Source organism: Oncorhynchus nerka, linkage group LG9b (assembly GCF_034236695.1).
Source record: "Oncorhynchus nerka isolate Pitt River linkage group LG9b, Oner_Uvic_2.0, whole genome shotgun sequence".
In the NCBI taxonomy this organism is placed as follows: Eukaryota; Metazoa; Chordata; class Actinopteri; order Salmoniformes; family Salmonidae; genus Oncorhynchus; species Oncorhynchus nerka.
This window is the reverse complement of record NC_088424.1, coordinates 3,193,767-3,215,885: the sequence shown is the minus strand read 5'-3', so window position 1 is coordinate 3,215,885 and position 22,119 is coordinate 3,193,767. Positions and strand designations below refer to the sequence as shown.

Genomic DNA, 22,119 nt, shown 5'->3' with positions numbered 1-22,119 from the left:
CTATATAACACAATGCCGTTGTTAGAATCGTAATATCACAAACAGAACTGGAGTTATAACCAGTTTTAGGAGGGCATGTCATTATATAAATGGTTTTCCAATGTTGCCCACTCCTCTTCCCGACAGTAGGGCCTGCTCTGCTCCTCCTCCCGACAGTAGGGCCTGCTCTGCTCCTCTTCCCGACAGTAGGGCCTGCTCTGCTCCTCCTCCCGACAGTAGGGCCTGCTCTGCTCCTCCTCCCGACAGTAGGGCCTGCTCTGCTCCTCTTCCCGACAGTAGGTCCTGCTCTGCTCCTCCTCCCGACAGTAGGGCCTGCTCTGCTCCTACTACTGACAGTAGGTCCTGCTCTGCTCCTCCTCCCGACAGTAGGGCCTGCTCTGCTCCTACTACTGACAGTAGGGCCTGCTCTGCTCCTCTTCCCGACAGTAGGGCCTGCTCTGCTCCTCTTCCCGACAGTAGGGCCTGCTCTGCTCCTCTTCCCGACAGTAGGTCTTGCTCTGCTCCTCCTACCGACAGTAGGGCCTGCTCTGCTCCTCCTCCCGACAGTAGGGCCTGCTCTGCTCCTCTTCCCGACAGTAGTGCCTGCTCTGCTCCTCTTCCCGACAGTAGGGCCTGCTCTGCTCCTCCTCCCGACAGTAGGGCATGCTCTGCTCCTCCTCCCGACAGTAGGGCCTGCTCTGCTCCTCCTCCCGACAGTAGGGCCTGCTCTGCTCCTCTTCCCGACAGTAGGGCCTGCTCTGCTCCTCCTCCCGACAGTAGGGCCTGCTCTGCTCCTCCTCCCGACAGTAGGGCCTGCTCTGCTCCTCTTCCCGACAGTAGGGCCTGCTCTGCGCCTCCTCCCGCCAGTAGGGCCTACTCTGCTCCTCCTCCCAACAGTAGGGCCTGCTCTGCTCCTCTTCCCGACAGTAGGGCCTGCTCTGCTCCTCCTCCCGACAGTAGGGCCTGCTCTGCTCCTCTTCCCGACAGTAGGGCCTGCTCTGCGCCTCCTCCCGACAGTAGGGCCTACTCTGCTCCTCCTCCCAACAGTAGGGCCTGCTCTGCTCCTCTTCCCGACAGTAGGGCCTGCTCTGCTCCTCCTCCCGACAGTAGGGCCTGCTCTGCTCCTCCTCCCGACAGTAGGGCCTGCTCTGCTCCTACTACTGACAGTAGGTCCTGCTCTGCTCCTCCTCCCGACAGTAGGGCCTGCTCTGCTCCTCCTCCCGACAGTAGGGCCTGCTCTGCTCCTCCAGTAGGGGAAGCGAACGATGCCTAATGATGTAATCACCAATTGTGAATGAAGAACAGGGCGGGCCATTCTATTGCATTTGTATACTCTAATCATAATCTCAAAGTGGTATGTACCCTATATCAGTCCACCAATCCAAGTAGTCTACTCTGGCCTACTTGGATGGCACGGCTGTACTCTGTGAAAGGAGGCTCCCGTCGCTTCCGTTGCTGTGTACTTGGCTGCTATCAACGCACACATGTTGTTCAAGCAGTGCATCGAGAACACCGTGCCCAGTCTGGCATATGGGCTATTTAAGAGACATATGAGGGCCAAGGCAGCAGCAAAGATTCCACGCGAGCCTTTGCGCGAGCCAAATTGCACACAGCTCCCAAGGAGGAGACAGTGCCAGGTGGCCAGATGCACAAAGAACAGAACCCAATACATCTGTGTAACCTGCAAGCGACATGTTTGTGGGAAGTGTGTCAAGCAAGTCAGAGTGGCGAAGATTTCTGTCAGCTGTTAGGGCAAGGGATAACCGCTAAATGAAATGCCACTGATGCCATTGCGTGAATACGCAGACCATGTAAGCACGAGCTGACAACAATTGACTATTTTTGACTGCTGTCATATTGACACTTACAGTTGAAGTTGGAAGTGTCCATACACCTTAGCCAAATACATTTAAACTCAGTTTTTCACCATTCCTGACATTTAATCCAAGTAAAATGTTCCTGTCTTAGGTCAGGTAGGATCGCCACTTTATTTTAAGAATGTGAAATGTCAGAATAAAAGTAGAGGGAATGATTTATTTCAGCTTTGATTTCTTTCATCACATTCCCAGTGGGTCAGAAGTTTACATACACTCAATTAGTATTTGGTAGCATTTCCTTTAAATTGTTTAACTTGGATCAAATGTTTCGGGTAGCCTTCCACAATCTTCCCACAATAAGTTGGGTGAATTCCTCCTGACAGAGCTGGTGTAACTGAGTTAGGTTTGTAGGCCTCCTTGCTCGCACACACTTTTATAGTTCTGCCCACAAATTTTCTATGGGATTGAGGTCAAGGCTTTGTGATGGCTACTCCAATACCTTGACTTTGGTGTCCTTAAGCCATTTTTTCACAACTTTGGAAGTATGCTTGGGGTCACTGTCCATTTGCAAGACCAATTTGCAACCAAGCTTTAAAGGGTAAAAAAAAAACACACCCTGTTAAGAACTCTTTTTATTAATTAAAAAATATATATATATATTGACTTTCAATGTTCATGTATGCATAAATAAGACCTTATAGATGCCAAGTCTTGGTCATGATATGGTTTCAGTTTTTTTAATTTAAATTTTATATATATACTTATATACTTTCAATGTGGTTTCGGTTTTTGCACATTGAAACTCAATATATATATATATATATATATATATATAATAAAAAATAAAAAAACTGAAACCATATCATGACCAAGACTTGGCATCTATAAGGTCTTATTTATGCATACATGTAAGCATTGTGTTTACTTGATAGCTACCTACAAAAATAGCTAGCTAGAACAAAGTGTTAATAAGATAAATTCATTCAAAAAATTTAAAGTAATACAAATACGTTCTCCAGTACTGACGTCTTGAGATGTTGCTTCAATATATCCACATAATTTTCATCCTCATGATGCCATCTATTTTGTGAAGTGCACAAGTCCCTCCTGTAGCAAAGCAACCGCACAACATGATGCTGCCATCCCTGTGCATCACGGTTGGGATGGTGTTCTTCGGCTTGCAAGCAATCCCCTTTTTCCTCCAAACATAATAATGGTCATTATGGCCAAACAGTTCTATTTTTGTTTCATCAGACCAGAGGACATTTCTCCAAAAAGTACGATCTTTGTCCCAATGTGCAGTTGCAAACCGTAGTCTGGCTTTTTTATGGCGGTTTTGGAGCAGTGGCTTCTTCCTTGCTGAGCGGCCTTTCAGGTTATGTCGATTTAGGACTTGTTTTACTGTGGATATAGAAACTTTGTACCTGTTTCCTCCAGCATCTTCACAAGGTCCTTTGCTGTTGTTCTGGGATTGATTTGCACTTTTCACACCAAAGCACGTTCATCTCTAGGAGATAAAAGCGTGTCTCCTTCCTGAGTGGTATGACGGCTGCGTGGTCCCATGGTGTTTATACTTGTGTACTATTGTTTGTACAGGTGAACTTGGTACCTTCAGGCATTTGGAAATTGTTCCCAAGGATGAACCAGACTTGTGGAGGTCTACAATGTTTTTTCTGAGGTCTTGGCTGATTTCTTTTGATTTCCCCATGATGTCAAGCAAAGAGGCACTGAGTGTGAAGGTAGGCCTTGAAATACATCCACAGGTACATCTCCAATTGACTCAAATTATGTCAATTAGCCATTCAGAAGCTTCTAAAGCCATGACATAATTTTCTGGAATTTTCCAAGCTATTTAAAGGCACAGTCAACTTAGTTTATGTAAACTTCTGACCCACTGGAATTGTGATACAGTGAATTATAAGTGAAATAATCTGTCTGTAAACAATTGTTGGAAAAATGACTTGTGTCATGCACAAAGTAGATGTCCTAACCGACATGCCAAAACTAAAGTTTATTAGCAAGACATTTGTGGAGTGGTTGAAAAATGAGTTTTAATGGCTCCAACCGATGTGTATGTAAACTTCTGACTTCAACTGTATATTCATTATAATGCCCTTATTGTTATTGTGCTGATTTTCACTATTTATCTAGCACACTTGGCGCTTATAGTGATGTTTAGGCTACTGATGTTTTCATCTTTTTACTTTGCGTTTTGCCGACCATACGTCTTTGTGGTTGGGGTATTTTGTAAAAAATTGTTTTACAAAAAATAAGCTGTTTACGTGTTCCAACACATTTTCTTTCGGTTTCATAGTTGTAACAAAGGCAATCCACTAATATAATGTATTGAACAGTTTTTAGGTTGTGGTTTTACATATAGCCTACAGTAACAAACTAATGAAAATGCTATTTTCTTATTTGAAATAAAATAATAATTATATTCTAATATTACCTAACAGCTTCATGAACACAACCAAACTATTATTTTAGCAATAGCATGAGGTTTGCAGACGACACAACAGTGGTAGGCCGTGGTAGACTGATCACTGACAACGACGAGACAGCCTATAGGGAGGAGGTCAGAGACCTGGCCAGGTGGTGCCAGAATAACAACCTATCCCTCAACGTAACCAAGACTAAGGAGATGATTGTGGACAACAGGAAAAGGAGGACACACACACACACACACACACACACACACACACTGCTGTAAATTAACCTCCTCTGGTGGAATGTGGGAACAGAACACCATGATCATCCTGTTTATTATACCCATATGTGCAAATCACCATGTGTGTTCCATTACACACACACATACACACCCGCGCACACACACAAACACTGCTTAATGAATTCATTTAGCTAAGGCCACAGATGAGGATTATCACACACTAAACTACACCCGCTGCACCACTGATAGAAACAGAAAATCAAATAATATTTTGGGATTCGGCTGAGCTGCAGGCTTCATCTAATCTTCATCGATATTAAACCACAGCGTTCCATTTGAATTTGCCGTGTCTTATCAGTACAAATACACACATGTACGTGCGTGCGCGCACACACTGAATCAGTACACACAGACAAATCATGCGCAACCTAGCCCCACTTATCAACTAATTTGCAGTTAAATTATTAAGGAGACTCGATAAACATGCATATTACACATGGGGAAGCCCATTAGTGAAATACATTAGCATTTCCTGCTACATCGGTAGAGACATAATTTCAGTTGGGGCCTGTGGTAAAAACATTTAAAGTCTTCTGACAGACTTCCCTTGGCTTTTGCCTATGGGCTCAGAGTAACTTTAATTCCTGTACATGTTCTTGACTTTGAAGGATCATGATCCAATCGGAATGTGACATCATCCCCAGCCAGTCAAACGTGAAGGGCGTGGCTGTGGTGTGACCCGGTTCTCTATTTCTGATTGGACGAGGAGCCGCAGTGATGGGGGGGGGGTAGACGGCTGCCTCCATCCATCCACCTTACCCCTACTCACATCAATCCATGTCACGAGGTTAAGCGACGTTTGACTCGAACAGATGGCATTCATAGATACTAGAACCCTAAGCACAATTGTCACACTATTACTCATAGAAATATTAACTCCCCAAGGACCATAGAGCAAAGTGCTACCCATCGAGTCCTCCATAGGCCTTCTCTACAGGAAGGTCAAGTTACATCCTGAATGGCAGCCTAGTTTCTTGGTAGTGCATGGGGCTCTGGTCAAAAGTAGTACACTCTATAGGGAATAGGATGCCATTTGGGACACAGGCCACATCTCAGGCGGTTTAGAGAGGCCAGCCCTTCACCGGGGAACGACTCAGCAGATGACCTTTCGACTAATGCCACAGACACATTTACACAGCAAAACGGTGTGATAATGGAGAGGGAGAAGTGGACGCTGGGGAGAGGAGGATGACAATGAAGGGGGAGATTGAGGAGAGAGAAAAAGATAGATAATAGACAAGATGGGAGAGAGATAATACAGGTGGGGGAGAGAGAGAGAGATAGAGAAAGGATATAGAATACATTTACATTACATTTACATTTACATTTAAGTCATTTAGCAGACGCTCTTATCCAGAGCGACTTACAAATTGGTGCATTCACCTTATGACATCCAGTGGAGCAGCCACTTTACAATAGTGCATCTAAATCTTTTAAGGGGGGTGAGAAGGATTACTTTATCCTATCCTAGGTATTCCTTAAAGAGGTGGGGTTTCAGGTGTCTCCGGAAGGTGGTGATTGACTCCGCTGTCCTGGCGTCGTGAGGGAGTTTGTTCCACCATTGGGGGGCCAGAGCAGCGAACAGTTTTGACTGGGCTGAGCGGGAACTGTACTTCCTCAGTGGTAGGGAGGCGAGCAGGCCAGAGGTGGATGAACGCAGTGCCCTTGTTTGGGTGTAGGGCCTGATCAGAGCCTGGAGGTACTGAGGTGCCGTTCCCCTCACAGCTCCGTAGGCAAGCACCATGGTCTTGTAGCGGATGCGAGCTTCAACTGGAAGCCAGTGGAGAGAGCGGAGGAGCGGGGTGACGTGAGAGAACTTGGGAAGGTTGAACACCAGACGGGCTGCGGCGTTCTGGATGAGTTGTAGGGGTTTAATGGCACAGGCAGGGAGCCCAGCCAACAGCGAGTTGCAGTAATCCAGACGGGAGATGACAAGTGCCTGGATTAGGACCTGCGCCGCTTCCTGTGTGAGGCAGGGTCGTACTCTGCGGATGTTGTAGAGCATGAACCTACAGGAACGGGCCACCGCCTTGATGTTAGTTGAGAACGACAGGGTGTTGTCCAGGATCACGCAAAGGTTCTTAGCGCTCTGGGAGGAGGACACAGTGGAGTTGTCAACCGTGATGGCGAGATCATGGAACGGGCAGTCCTTCCCCGGGAGGAAGAGCAGCTCCGTCTTGCCGAGGTTCAGAATACAGTAGAGGAAGAGAGGAAAGAGTGGAGGGATTTTTTTTCACAGTGATGTCAGTATTATTATGACCACTTGCACAACTTGCTACCAGGAGTATGATGGATGGAGTGAGAGATAGAGGAGAGAGATAGAGAGGGGGTTTTTCAGCCTCGTGATTTGTTGGGAGAATTTTCTGGAGAGAAACCTCCCTGGAACAATTTATTTTCCATTTTTTAAGTTACCAAGAGAGTCCGTCATTAATCCCAGACCCAAATCACTGCTGTTGTCAGGGATTGGGAGACTATTTGACTGTGTACTGTAGGGTTTCAACAAATAAATCCACGGGTTTTACAGAAATCCTGGTTGATAAATTCCTGGTTCAAGACGGAATAAGCAGGAATTGGAATTAATAGGGAATATTAAGTTACTAGAACTTTCCAATTTATGTAACACGAAGTCAGATAAATTGGCTAAACTAACTCCTAGATATGACCAGGGACAATGCTAGACAGGATTGTTGAGATAAAAAAGCATACTACAATGGTTCCTCCTTTAAAAGTTGCGAGCTTATGCCACGGGACTTAGAAGTAATTTGTGGTTTAGTACGGTACCCTGCATCACCGCTTCATTGCTCCAGACCATCGCAAGGGGGAGTTAGAGCCTTGATTATGCTTTTGGGTCCCAAGGCGCTACTGTGTCTCTAACTGACAATGAATGGGCGACATAAACCTAAATAGAAACTGATAATTGTGCACGACTTCAGTATTACTTACTAAAACTGTTGTTACACTAACATTGTTATTCTTTTATTTTGCTAGGATTATTTTGCTCTCACTTTATGTAGTACTGTAGGCCACTCCCAACCAGTCACATTGTACAGCGCCTGAGTGGCGCAACTGTCTAAGACACTGCATAGCAGCAAAAGCTGTGTTGGCTGTCCATTCAGCCACAAGAGCATTAGTGAGGTCGGGCACTGATGTTGGGTGATTAGGCCTGGCACGCAGTCGGCCTTCCAATTCATCGCAAAGGTGTTTGATGGGGTTGAGGTCAGGGCTCTGTGCAGGCCAGTCAAGTTCTTCAACACAGATCTTGACAAACTATTTCTGTATGGACCTCGCTTTGTGCACGGGGGCATTGTCATACTGAAACAGGGCCTTCCTCAAACTGTTGCCACAAAGTTGGAAACACAGAATCGTCTAGAATGTAATTGTATGCTTTAGCATTAAGATTTCCCTTCACTGGAATTAAGGGGCCTAGGCCAAACCATAAAAACAGCCCCAGACCCTTATTCCTCCTCCACCAAACATTACAGTTGGCACTAATCATTGGGGCAGGTAGCCCAGATGACTTCGTCAAACCCAGATTAGTCCGTTAGACTGCCAGATGGTGAAGCGTGATTCATCACTCCAGAGCGCATTTCCACTGCTCCAGAGTTCAATGGTGGCGAGATTTACACCCCCACTCCTGTTACGTCTGCTCCCGCTCCCCCTCTCTGGCTCTTGAGGTTGGGAGAGAGATAATACAGGTGGGGGAGAGAGAGAGATAGAGAAAGGATATAGAATACAGTAGAGGAAGAGAGGAAAGAGTGGAGGGATTTTTTTCCACAGTGATGTTTCCACAGTATTATTATGACCACATGTACAACTTGCTACCAGGAGTATGATGGATGGAGTGCTTATCATTACACATCAGCGCTTCACTGGACTCACCTGGACTCCATCACGTTATGTTAATGCTCCATCACATCAAGTTAATGGTGACTCTTTCCCGAATCAGCATTAATGTCGTTATGTGTCCCTTGTCCAGACGCTGTTCATGTATTGTTTCCTGTCTGTTTACTCATTAAATATTCACTCCCTGTACTTGCTTCTCATCTCCTAGTATCTGTCCTTACAACTCCAGCCGACGCTTGGCATAGCCCATGGTGATCTTAGGCTTGTGTGCAGCTCCTCGGCCATGGAAACCCATTTCCTGAATCTCCCGAAGAACAGTTCTTGTGCTGACGTTGCTTCCAGAGACAGTTTGGAACTCGTTAGTGGGAGTTGCAACTGAGGACAGGCGGTTTTTATGCACTACGCGCATCAGCACTCGGTGGTCTCGTTCTATGAGATTGTGTGGCCTACCACCTTGTGGCTGAGCCATTGTTGCTCCTAGATGTTTCCACTTCACAATAACAGCACTTACAGTTGACCGGGGCAGCACTAGCAGGACAGAAATTTGACAAAGGTGACTTGTTGGAAAGGTGGCATCCTATGATGGTGCCACATTGAAAGTCATTGAGCTCTTCAGTAAGGCCATTCTACTGCCAATGTTTGTCTATGGAGATTGCATGGCTGTGCACTTGATTTTATACACCTTTCAGGAACAAGTGTGGCTGAAATAGCCGAATCCACCATTTTTTATACCCTCAAAGACAAGATGATTTTCTGTTCAGTCGCCTTTAGGATTGGGATGATAAACAGTATGATTAAATCTAAAATCATGATATTTGACATTGGCGATATTTCGTGAAGTGCAAGATAATATATCAAGATGTGCAAAACTATGTAGAATATTGGCCTGTTAATTGGCTCACTGTCACACTGACCATAGTTTGCGTTGTTTGTTTCTATGTTTTGTTTGGTCAGGGTGTGATACGAGTGGGCATTCTATGTTGAATGTCTAGTTAGTCTGTTTCTATGTGTTTTGGCCTGATATGGTTTTCAATCAGAGGCAGGTGTTTGTCATTGTCTCTGATTGGGAACCATATTTAGGTAGCCTGTTTTGTATTGTGGGGTGTGGGTGATTGTTCCTGTTTCCAGTGTTCCTGGTTTTGTGTTCACGTTATGGGACTGTTTCGTCTTTGTTCATTTTTGTCGGTTTATTGTTTTTGTTCGTTGTTAAAGTATTCTATTAAAATGGATAATCATCACGCTGCATTTTGGTCCTCTTCTCTTTCGCCCGACGAAGAACGTTACACTCACAGAATAAAACAAACAAAATGTAGTCAATTAGTTTAAACCCACAAAAATGACTGACATTTTGGTTAATTGCTCATCACCATGTCATACACACTCTACTACCCAGAGATCCCATGCGACAGCCGTGTTCCTTGCTCGTGAGAGGACCTCAGAGCCTGTGTGTGTGAGTACAGGGCAGCGCATTTACCTTACTACAGCTGACTGGACAGAGGAGCTCAACTTTCTCTTTAGGGGACTGCTGCCTGCTTAATGTTATGTAATGTGTGAGAGAGAGAGTGAGTGAGGGAGAGAGAAAGAAAGAGACGGACGGAGGGCAGGATTCGACTTAATGCATTATTTAACATGTGGATGACTCAATTAGCGAAACTCCTTGATGCAATTTACTTTTGTAAGCTGACTGGATGAAGTGCAGAGAGCTTTTCTAGGATTGGGATGGCTTCCAAGAGGGAGCACAACTGTCTCTAGGGTCTCAAGGCCCCAGACTCTGGCATGGAGGGCAAGGTTGTTGGAATGTGTATGTTTGTGTGCGTACTATTGAAGTTCTCTCTAAGCAGGATTAAACCATAGCCGGTCCACGTACTCTTGTCAATTATTGACATGTATTTTGGGGCCATTGTCGGTAAAGCGTGAAACTCAAGCAAAACAAAACAAGCTTATTTTTATACTATTACAAATATCTATACTTACTAACCCCGTGTGTATGCTGCTTGTGTCTAGTGTCTATGTGTTTAACACCTACACATGTCCATGTAAAAGACAGACTTATAAGATAGACATTACTTGCATTTTGAATCTATCACAGTATCTTTTCGAAACAGAACAATCTTCTTGACCCTAACCAGTCACGCTTCAAGATGGATCCCTCAACCGAGACCGCTCTCCTCTGTGCCATGGAGGATCTCCACACGTCCAAAGCTGACTCTACTCTGTCCTCCTAGATCTATCCGCTGTCTTCGACACCTTGAACCATCAGATCCTTCTCTTCACCCTCTCAGGGCTTGGCGTCTCAGGCTCTGCACACTCTTGGATTGCATCCTACCTGGCAGGCCGCTCTGACCAGGTGACGTGGAAAGGATCTATGTCTACACCACATGCTCACACTACTGGTGTTCCCCAGGGCTCGGTTCTAGGCCCCCGGCTCCGTCATGTCCTCATGGTCTCTTCTATCATTGATATACGGATGACACTCAACTACCTTTCTCCTTCCCCCCTTCTGACACCCAGGTGGTGACACGCATCTCTGCATGCCTGGCCAACATCACAGCTTGGATGTCGGCCCACCACCTCAAGCTAACCAAGACAGAGCTGCTCTTCCGGAGAAGGCACGCCCGCTCCAAGACCTCTCCATCACAGTTGAGAACTCCACAATGTCTCCCTCCAAGAATGCAAAGAACCTTGGCTTGACCATGGACAACTGTCATTCTCTGCAAACATCAAAGCAGTGACTCGCTCCTGCAGGTTCACGCTCTACAACATCCGTAGAGTACGACCCTACCTCACTCAGGAAGTGGTGCAGGTCCTAATCCAGGCACTTTTAATCTCCCGACTGGCCTACTGCAACTCCCTGTTGGCTGGGTTCTCCGCTTGTGCCATCAAACCCTTGCAATTTACGTTGCAGCCCGCCTGGTGTTCTCCCATTTCACCACACTCCTCCGCACACTCCACTGGCTTCCAGTTGAAGCTCGCATCTACTATAAGACCATGGTGCTTGCCTACAGAGCAGCAAGGGGAACTGCCCCTCCCTACCTTCAGGCTATGCTCAAACCCTACACCCCAATCCGAACACTCCGTTCTGCCACCTCTGGTCCCACCCCTACCGGGGGTCAAGCGCTCGCTTAGCCCAGTCAAAGCTCTTCCCTGTCCTGGCACCCCAATGGTGGAACAAGCTTCCCTCTGAAGGTAGGAAAACAGAGTCCCTGCCCATCTTCCAAAAACAACTGAAAACCTACATCTTCAAAGAGTATCGGACTGATCCCAGATCTATTTGTGCTGTCAAGTTACAATGACCTTAGAAGTACAGCACAAAGAAATCTGGGAACAGACACAACCAAAAGTATGTGGACAAGTGCTCGTCGAACATCTCATTCCAAAATCATGGGCATTAATATGGAGTGGTCCCCCCTTTGCAGCTCTAACAGCTTCCACTCTTCTGGAAAGGCTTTCCACTAGAAGTTGGAACATTGCTGCAGGGACTTGCTTCCATTTAGTCACAAGAGGATTAGTGAGGTCGGGCACTGATGTTGGGTGATTAGGCCTGGTTCGCAGTTGGCCTTCCAATTCATCCCAAAGGTGTTTGATGGGGTTGAGGTCAGGGCTCTGTGCAGGCCCACTCAGCCCAGTCAAAGCTCTTCCCTGTCCTGGCACCCCAATGATGGAGCAAGCTTCCCTCTGATGGTAGGAAAGCAGAGTCCCTGCCCATCTTCCAAAAACAACTGGAAACCTACATCTTCAAAGAGTATCTTAAATAAAACATTTAAATCTTATTCCCAAACCCCATTAAAAAAAAATAAGAACCAAAAAATTGCACTTGTCTTTTCCTTCTAGCACCGACTTCGCTGTATTGAGGAAAAATGTATTTACTACAACCTGTGGTTATCTCACCTAGCTGTCTTAAGATGAATGCACACTTTGTGGATAAAAGCGTCTGCTAAATCACTTAAATGTAATGTAAAATGTATCTAGATGCTAACTGGCTGGCTGCGAGGAATGGCATGTATTATTATGTGCCAGTCATTGTCTATGCACCTTAACGCACCTTCTCCTGGTGAATACCAACACAGAGACAGTGTGTTACAACTCCTTTGAAGTCAATTCTCCTGCCGCCTCTCTGAATGGCGAGTCAATCAAATTAAATTTTATTTGTCACATACACATGGTTAGCAGATGTTAATGCGAGCGTAGCGAAATGCTTGTGCTTCTAGTTCCGACAATGCAGTAATAACCAACGAGTAATCTAACCTAACAATTACACAACTACTACCTTATACACACAAGTGTAAAGGGATAAAGAATATTTACGTAAAGATATATGAATGAGTGATGGTACAGAACGGCATAGGCAAGATGTAGTAGATGGTATCGAGTACAGTATATACATGAGATGAGTAATGTAGGGTATGTAAACAAAGTGGCATAGTTTAAAGTGGCTAGTGATACATGTATTACATAATGATGCAGTAGATGATATAGAGTACAGTATATACATATACATATGAGATGGGTAATTTTAGGGTATGTAAACATTATATTAAGTGGCATTGTTTAAAGTGGCTAGTGATACATTTTTTTTTACATCAATTTCCATTATTAAAGTGGATGGAGTTGAGTCAGTATATGTTGGCAGCAGCCACTCAATGTTAGTGGTGGCTGTTTTAAAAGTCTGATGGCCTTGATATAGAAGCTGTTTTTCAGTCTCTCGGTCCCTGCTTTGATGCACCTGTACTGACCTCGCCTTCTGGATGATAGCGGGGTGAACAGGCAGTGGCTCGGGTGGTTGTTGTCCTTGATGATCTTTATGGCCTTGCTGTGACATCGGGTGGTGTAGGTGTCCTGGAGGGCAGGTAGTTTGCCCCCGGTGATGCGTTGTGCAGACCTCACTACCCTCTGCAGAGCCTTACGGTTGTGGGCGGAGCAGTTGCCGTACCATGGGGTGATACAGCCCGACAGGATGCTCTCGATTGTGCATCTGTAGAAGTTTGTGAGTGCTTTTGGTAACTGCTGCGCCTTCTTCACAAGGCTGTCTGTGTGGGTGGACCAATTCAGTTTGTCTGTGATGTGTATGCCGAGGAACATAAAACTTACTACCCTCTCCACTAATGTCCCTTCGATGTGGATAGGGGGGTGCTCCCTCTGCTGTTTCCTGAAGTCCACAATCATCTCCTTTGTTTTGTTGACGTTGAGTGTGAGGTTATTTTTCTGACACCACACTCCGAGGGCTCGCACCTCCTCCCTGTAGGCCGCCTCGTCGTTGTTGGTAATCAAGCCTACCACTGTGGTGCATCCACAAACTTGATGATTGAGTTGGAGGCATGCATGACCACGCAGTCATGGGTGAACAGGGAGTACAGGAGAGGGCTCAGAACGCACCCTTGTGGGGCCCCAGTGTCGAGGATCAGCGGGGTGGAGATGTTGTTATCTACCCTCACCACCTGGGGGCGGCCCGTCAGGAAGTCCAGTACCTAGTTGCACAGGGTGGGGTGGAGATCCAGGGTCTCGAGCTTGATGACGAGTTTGGAGGGTCCTATGGTGTTAAATGCTGAGCTGTAGTCGATGAACAGCATTCTCACATAGGTATTCCTCTTGTCCAGATGGGTTAGGGCAGTGTGCAATGTGGTTGCGATTGCGTCGTCTGTGGACCTATTGGGGCGGTAAGCAAATTGGAGTGGGTCTAGGGTGGAGGTGATATGGTCCTTGACTAGTCTCTCAAAGCACTTCATGATGATGGAAGTGAGTAGTCGTTTAGCTCAGTTACCTTCGCTTTCTTGGGAACAGGAACAATGGTGGCCCTCTTGAAGCATGTTGGAACAGCTGACTGGGATAAGGATTGATGGAATATGTCCGTAAACACACCAGCCAGCTGGTCTGTGCATGCTCTGAGGACCCGGCTGGGGATGCCGTCTGGGCCTGCAGCCTTGCGAGGGTTAACACGTTTAAATGTTTTACTCACGTCGGCTGCAGTGAAGGAGAGTCAGCAGGATTTGGTAGCGGGCCGTGTCAGTGGCACTGTATTGTCCTCAAAGCGAGCAAAAACGTTATTTAGTCTGTCTGGGAGCAAGACATCCTGGTCCGCGACGGGGCTGGTTGTCTTTTTGTAATCCGTGATTGACTGTAGACCCTGCCACATACCTCGTGTCTGAGCCGTTGAATTGCGACTCTACTTTGTCTCTATACTGACGCTTAGCTTGTTTGATTGCCTTGCGGAGGGAATAGCTACACTGTTTGTATTCGGTCATGTTTCCGGTCACCTTGCCCTGGTTAAAAGCAGTGCTTTTAACTGCCCTAACCCATCTGGACAAGAGGAATACCTATGTGAGAATGCTGTTCATCGACTACAGCTCAGCATTTAACACCATAGGACCCTCCAAACTCGTCATCAAGCAGTGGTTTCTGGTTTGGGAATGTTTTAATCGTTGATGTGGGTATAACATCGTTAATGCACTTTCTAACGAACTCGCTCACCGAATCAGCGTATTCGTCAATGTTGTTGTTGGACACAATGCGGAACATATCCCAATCCACGTGATCGAAGCAGTCTTGAAGCATGGAATCAGATTGGTCGGACCAGCGTTGAACAGACCTGAGCATGGGAGATTCTTGTTTTAGTCTCTGTCTGTAGGATGGAAGCAACAAAATGGAGTCGTGGTCAGCTTTTCCGATTGGAGGCTGGGGGAGGGCCTTATATGCGTCGCGGAAGTTAGAGTAACAATGATCCAGGGTTTTACCAGCCCTGGTTGCGCAATCGTTATGCTGATAGAATTTAGGGAGTCTTGTTTTCAGATTAGCCTTGTTACAATGAATGCAGCCTCAGGATATGTGGTTTCCAGTTTACATAGAGTCAAATAAAAAATTTTCAGGGCCATCGATGTGTCTGCTTGGGGGGTAATATATATACGGCTGTGATTATAATCGAAGAGAATTCCCTTGGTAGATAATGCGGTCGGGTCGACATTTGATTGTGAGGAATTCTAAGTCAGGTGAACAGAAGGACTTGAGTTCCTGTATGTTGTTATGATCACACCTCGTCTTGTTAATCATAAGATCTTTAATTCAATTCAATTAAAACTTTATTGTCAGTCAGACGGAGTTGCATTATCAGAGCTGCCGGTGGTAATTCCATCTATTTAGCATATCTCCAGGCACACACACACACACACACGTTTGTTTTACTATCCTTGTGGGGACGAAACATTTGATGAAATTCAAAATCATATTTTCCATAACCCTAACCTTAACCCCAAACCCTTACCCCTAAACTTTAAAAAATGATCCATGTTTTACTATCCTTGTGAGGGGTTCTGGTCCCCACAACGATAGCAAAACCAAAAACACATACACACTATTAAAGATCTGAGGCCCTCGGACGTATTTAATTCGAGCTCCGACCGATGCCGGCAGGCAATCAATTATCATCTACTACAGACCAGGTTCGTTATCACTGTGGTGGTGTGGTATCATACTCTCCATGTCCTCGGGATTCCCTCAGGGTTTACAGGCTACACTACTGTAGTAGGCTATTTACGATCACTGATTTCCCTGACCATGTGGCCAAGTCATCATTGGAAGAACCTGGTCAGAAAAACTCAGGCCCCTACAGTATTATAGCAATGTAGAAACGGTAGAAATGATACCTATTATTAAATCGAAGATCTACTGTAGCATCAGATTACCCGACCAGTATAACTCCCAATCCTAATATTACAGCATCCGTATTCTGAAGTCCTTCCGTACTCAGTCCTCAGACGAAACTTGACTGCCAAGACCGAGAGGGACTTTTGTCTGAAAACTGACAACTGACTGAGTTTTGACAATAACGTGAGATCCGTCTGACAACTGAGGGAAATCCTAATATGGATGCCACACCACATACTCTACAAGCCCAGCTGTGTTTGAGCTCTAGGGGAGGCAGTGGCCACTGGCCTGAAGTCATCACTGAGAGGCTTAGTCTGGAGGGGTCAATGGAGAAATTAGAATGAGAAAGAGATTAGAGCAGGCTAGAAGGGCTCAATGGAGCCGGGCTGACTACAGCTAAAAACTTAAGAAGGTATTACAGCGAAAGTCAGTGGGATCTCGTAATGCTAGTGGGTGTGCCATTTTCAGTCAACCATTAGCTCCTTGAGCCAAAGGAGTGTTATGGGCAAAGTGGCATAGATGTATTTTACACAGACCTTGGATCAAATACGGTTGAATGTGGCGTGATTGTACTTGCGTGGTGTAATGGGACCAGTAGAATAAAAGCAGAAACACAAACCATGCCCATCTAGCTAAATAAAAAAAAACAAAGATTTCAAATAGTATTTGAAACCAGGTCTATTTTTGAATGTTCTATGATGTACTGTATGAAATGCATGCTCACAGACCATATCTGAGAGGAGTAAATAGTTGTTTTGATTTACAATTTGATGAAATATAAATTGAGCGAACGCTGTGAAGTCGCGCAGCAGGTAGCCTGGGGCGACAGGTAGCCTCGTGGTTAGAGTGTAGAACTAGTAACCAAAAGGTTGGAAGATCAAAACCCCGAGCTGACAAAGTAAAAATCTCTCATTCTGCCCCTGAACAAGGCCATTGTTGAAAATAAGAATTTGTTCCTAACTGACTTTCCTAGTTAAAAATAAGAACACACAGACACACAAGAACCTTGGGGACTCAAATGATACCAGGGAAACATACAGCATTATTTTCTCCTTCTCTCTGCACTTTCCCTCATCTGGGGAAAATAAGACAGGGTTTCTCCAAGTGTAGCTTTCTGCGCGCATGCCACGGCGGCACACAATCTTCAAAGTCCAAACATTCAGCCTCCCGTGGTGCTTTCGCTTCAATCAATTTTTCCCGACATGCGGGAGAGAAGAGGGCACGAGAGAAAAGGAGAAGTCAATTCTTCACGCTGCTGTGTAAAGTAGGGCAGGAGTGTAGTCACGGCAGGGTGTGTGTGTGAGTGTGTGGAGACGCACCAGGGTGGCACGTGATTAGGTAAAGAGGAGGGCGATGTCATCATCCATTGTTGATGGATTGGCACTTGCACCATGCAAAGCTGGGTCAAGTTTAATGGGTGGCTCTTCCTACCGCTATGATTGCAATAAGTCATGGAAGATACTAAAGCTATCGCCGGCCGCCAAGGGCAAATTCTATACACACTGATTCTCATACTTGATATTGAATTGCAACCTTTGATTTGTGCATCAAAGTCTATTTATTTTCTCAGCAGAGCTGATTTATTCATTAGCCCCCGTTTCCATCGATAGGGGATGCGTCCCAAATGGGACTCTATTCCCAACACAGAGCACTACTTTTGACAGGCCCTGACAAAAAGTAGTGCACTATGTAGGGAATACGGTGCCATTTGCGATGCCCGAGAAATCTCAAGTGCTGCACACCGAGCTGTCGTGTCCTCCATCGTCAGAAGATAAGCATACGGAGAAAAGAAACACCAAAAAGCCAGATATGGAGAAGATAGGAATCTCTAAGAAGAAAACACTTTGTCACACAGTAGTGGCCTATTTAAAATACATAGAATTGTAACATGGCGACAATTGTCGTTGACAAATAATGACAATTAAATTCATTTAAATCCCACCTTGTAACACAACAAAATGTGGAAAATGTCAAAGAGTGTGAATACATTCTGAAGGCACTGTATCTCTTCAATAACCAAAAAATGTCATTTTTACAGCTGTTTAATGCTGGCGATTCAGTGCTTGTTTTCTCACATGAACTGAAATGGAGCAAAAAGTTTAGAATTTTAGCAACCAGGAAATGAGTGATTTCCACAAAGTCAGAACAGCCAACCGAGAAGTCAATAGGCGAATGTCACAGCCAATCACAACACTGGTGGGTAAGTAATACTGTGAAACACTATCATTCCACTATTAGCGCCAGATATACACCTTGTACAAAACATTAAGAAAACCTTCCTAACATTGAGTTTAACCCTGCTCCCTTTGCCCTCAGAACAGCCTCAATTTGCCAGGGCATGGACTCCACAAGGTGTCGAAAGCGTTCCACAGGGATGCTGGCTAAAGTTGACTCCAATGCTTCCCACAGTTGTGTCAAGTTGGCTGAATGTCTTTTGGGTGGTGGACCATTCTTGATACACACAGGAAACAATTGAGCATGAAAGACCCAGCAGCGTTGCAGGTCTTGACACATTCAAGCCTGGCACCTACTACCTGGTTAGTCTATGTCATGGAAACACTCCCTGGTGGCGCAGCGGTCTGAGGCACTGCATCTCAGTGCAAAAGGCATGACTACAGTCCCTGGGTCGAATCCAGGCTGTATCACATCCGGCAGTGATTGGAAGTTCCGTAAGGGTGGTGCACAATTGGCTCAGTGTTGCCTGGGTTTGGCTGGGGCGCGGTTTGACAGGTAATGCATCCTATTGATTCATTTTATGTCTCAAAAGACAACTGAGCAGAACACCTTATAAAAGCTTTTTCCCCCTTCTATTTTCAACATAGTTTTCCATACAAAAATCAGTCAGGCACTTTGGCAGTGGGCCGGACTGCTGCCCGTCCTTAGCGTGAGGACACCTGTCTCTGCCAATAAGTCGCTTCTATGGCCTTCGATTGACAGCTGTCCATTACACTCACCGGCGGCACAGTCCTCCTCGTCTGACCCGTTCTCACAGTCCCGCTCGCCGTCGCATCGCCACGACACTGAGACACACTTGTTGGTAGAGCCGCCGCAGTCAAACTTCTCCGGAGGGCACGTCTGTTTGCCTGGAGGGGAGGGAGGAAGGGAGGGAAGGCAGAGATGACTTGTTAGGCTGCGTTCCATTCCAACACCCTCCCCCTGCTGCCCTCACTCACTCCACTTTGCAGACCTGAGGCGACTGAGTAGGTGTAAGTAATTTGGCCACCGAGTTACTGCTACATTGCTCATCACCATAATACCAGATTTGTGTATCAGGAGAGCGAGCGAGCCCTTGTATCCCCTTGGGCCTATAAAACGCAATGTTGAAGCTGTCAACATGATGCTTATATCTATCAAATCCTAGGTCTAGGTTGTAGAGGCTAGGTGTCGATATGGAATTCTATCCAATCCACTCATAACTACAGGAATGTCTAGGGTGTATGTAAGGGGCGAGGGGTCGAAATAGAATTCAGCCCTAGTATCTTCATGGACCTACTGTCTATAAACAAAACAACATCCCCATCTCACTGACACACATTCAGAAGCAGAACCACTCAGCCAACATATTTTGTTTTCTAGCCTCAACCCTAGAGAAATGACAAGAACATTTAATACAGCAAATGTACAGTTGGCCGCAGTGTGAAAGAGAACACTGGTCCCCCCAGCTCACAGTCTCCTCCATCTTCCCCTCTTTCCAGCCCAATCTGTTGGTTGGTGTATTTGGCACGGGCGCCGTTTGATCCAGATTACTCAGCGTTTAGTATCAAGCCCTGCTGTCGTTAATTATACATCTCTGCTTACAGTACATACAGCCGGCTGGATTTAAGCCGTTTTTCACAGTCGCCCCCGAATCGAATCAACGAAGAAAAAAAATCTGGTGGTAATTTGATTTGGTCTTGTTTTCGAGTGTGTTAGATGTTAATAGTGTCACAACCTTTTATTAGCTTGTCATAGTCGAGCTGAGGGCTGGTTTAGCAGGGTCTCGGATTTTCACGTAATGCACAAAAAAGGCAAAAAAAAGCATTGGAGATGATTAACGATTAACGAAAATGATTAACAGTATGATGGTATACATGTACTATACATAATGTATTTTAATTTAATCAAATAAAATGATTTATTTCATGGTGGTAAAAAGCAAACAGGAGTAGTATCTACAGTTGAAGTCAGAAGTTTACATACACTTAGGTTGGAGTCATTAAAAATCATTTTTCAACCACTCCACAAAATTCTTGTTAACAAACTATAGTTTTGGCAAGTCGTTTAGGACATCTACTTTGTGCATGACACAAGTCATTTTTTACAACAATTGTTTACAGACAGATTATTTCACTTATAATTCACTGTATCACAATTCCAGTGGGTCAGAAGTTTACATAAACTAAGTTGACTGTGCCTTTAAACAGCTTGGAAAATTCTAGAAAAGAATGTCATGGCTTTATAGGCTAATTGACATAATTTCATTCAATTGGAGGTGTACCTGTGGATGTATTTTAAGGCCTACCTTCAAACGCAGTGCCTCTTTGCTTGACCTCATGGGGAAATCAAAAGAAATCAGTCAAGACCTCAGGAAAAAAATTGTAGACCTCCACAAGTCTAACTAACATCAAGGCGGTGGCCCGTTCTTGTAGGTTCATGCTCTACAACATCCGCAGAGTACGACCCTGCCTCACACAGGAAGCAGCGCAGGTCCTAATCCAGGCACTTGTCATCTCCCGTCTGGATTACTGCAACTCGCTGTTGGCTGGGCTCCCTGCCTGTGCCATTAAACCCCTACAACTCATCCAGAACGCCGCAGCCCGTCTGGTGTTCAACCTTCCCAAGTTCTCTCACGTCACCCCGCTCCTCCGCTCTCTCCACTGGCTTCCAGTTGAAGCTCGCATCCGCTACAAGACCATGGTGCTTGCCTACGGAGCTGTGAGGGGAACGGCACCTCACTACCTCCAGGCTCTGATCAGGCCCTACACCCAAACAAGGGCACTGCGTTCATCCACCTCTGGCCTGCTCGCCTCCCTACCACTGAGGAAGTACAGTTCCCGCGCAGCCCAGTCAAAACTGTTCGCTGCTCTGGCCCCCAATGGTGGAACAAACTCCTCACGACGCCAGGACAGCGGAGTCAATCACCACCTTCCGGAGACACCTGAAACCCCACCTCTTTCAGGAATACCTAGGATAGGATAAAGTAATCCTTCTCACCCCCCCTTAAAAGATTTAGATGCACTATTGTAAAGTGGCTGTTCCACTGGATGTCTTAAGGTGAACGCACCAATTTGTAAGTCGCTCTGGATAAGAGCGTCTGCTAAATGACTTAAATGTAAGTCTGGTTCATCCTTGGGAGCAATTTCCAAATGCCTGAAGGTACCACGTTCATCTGTACAAACAACAGTACGCAAGTATAAACACCATGGGACCACGCAGCCGTCATACCGCTCAGGAAGGAGACGCATTCTTTCTCCTAGAGATGAAGGTGCTTTGGTCGAAAAGTGCAAATCATTCCCAGAACAACCGCAAAGGACCTTGTGAAGATGCTGGAGGAAACAGGTACAAAAGTATCTCTATTCACAGTAAAAACGAGTCCTATATCAACATAACCTGAACAACCGTTCAGCAAGGAAGAAGCCACTGCTCCAAAACCGCCATAAAAAAGCCAGACTACGGTTTGCAACTGCACATGGGGACAAAGATTGTACTTTTTGGAGAAATGTCCTCTGGTCTGATGAAACAAAAATAGAACTGTTTGGCTATAATGACCATCGTTATGTTTGGAGGAAAAAGGGGGAGGCTTGCAAGCCGAAGAACATCATCCCAACCGTGAAGCACGGAGGTGGCAGCATCATGTTGTGGGGGTGCTTTGCTGCAGGAGGGACTGGTGTACTGAACAAAATAGATTGCATCATGAGGTAGGAAATTATGTGGATATATTGAAGCTACATCTCAAGAAATCAGTCAGGAAGTTAAAGCTTGGTCGCCTACGGGTCTTTCAAATTGACAATGACCTCAAGCATACATCCAAAGTTGTGAAAAAATGGCTTAAGGACAACAAAGTCAAGGTATTGGAGTGGTCATCACAAAGCCCTGACCTCAATCCTATAGAAAATGTGTGGGCAGAGCTGAAAA

General features: G+C 45.6%; 1 protein-coding gene across 1 annotated transcript in view; it reads right to left on the bottom strand.

Annotated features, from left to right (window-relative positions):
- The window catches only part of LOC115114112 (low-density lipoprotein receptor-related protein 8-like), a 206,475-nt gene that overhangs the window by 61,733 nt on the left and 122,623 nt on the right, over positions 1-22,119 (bottom strand). The window contains exon 5 of the mRNA XM_065013892.1: positions 18,960-19,088. Coding sequence (XP_064869964.1) covers positions 18,960-19,088 — 129 coding nt within the window. The remainder of the gene's footprint in view (positions 1-18,959; positions 19,089-22,119) is intronic.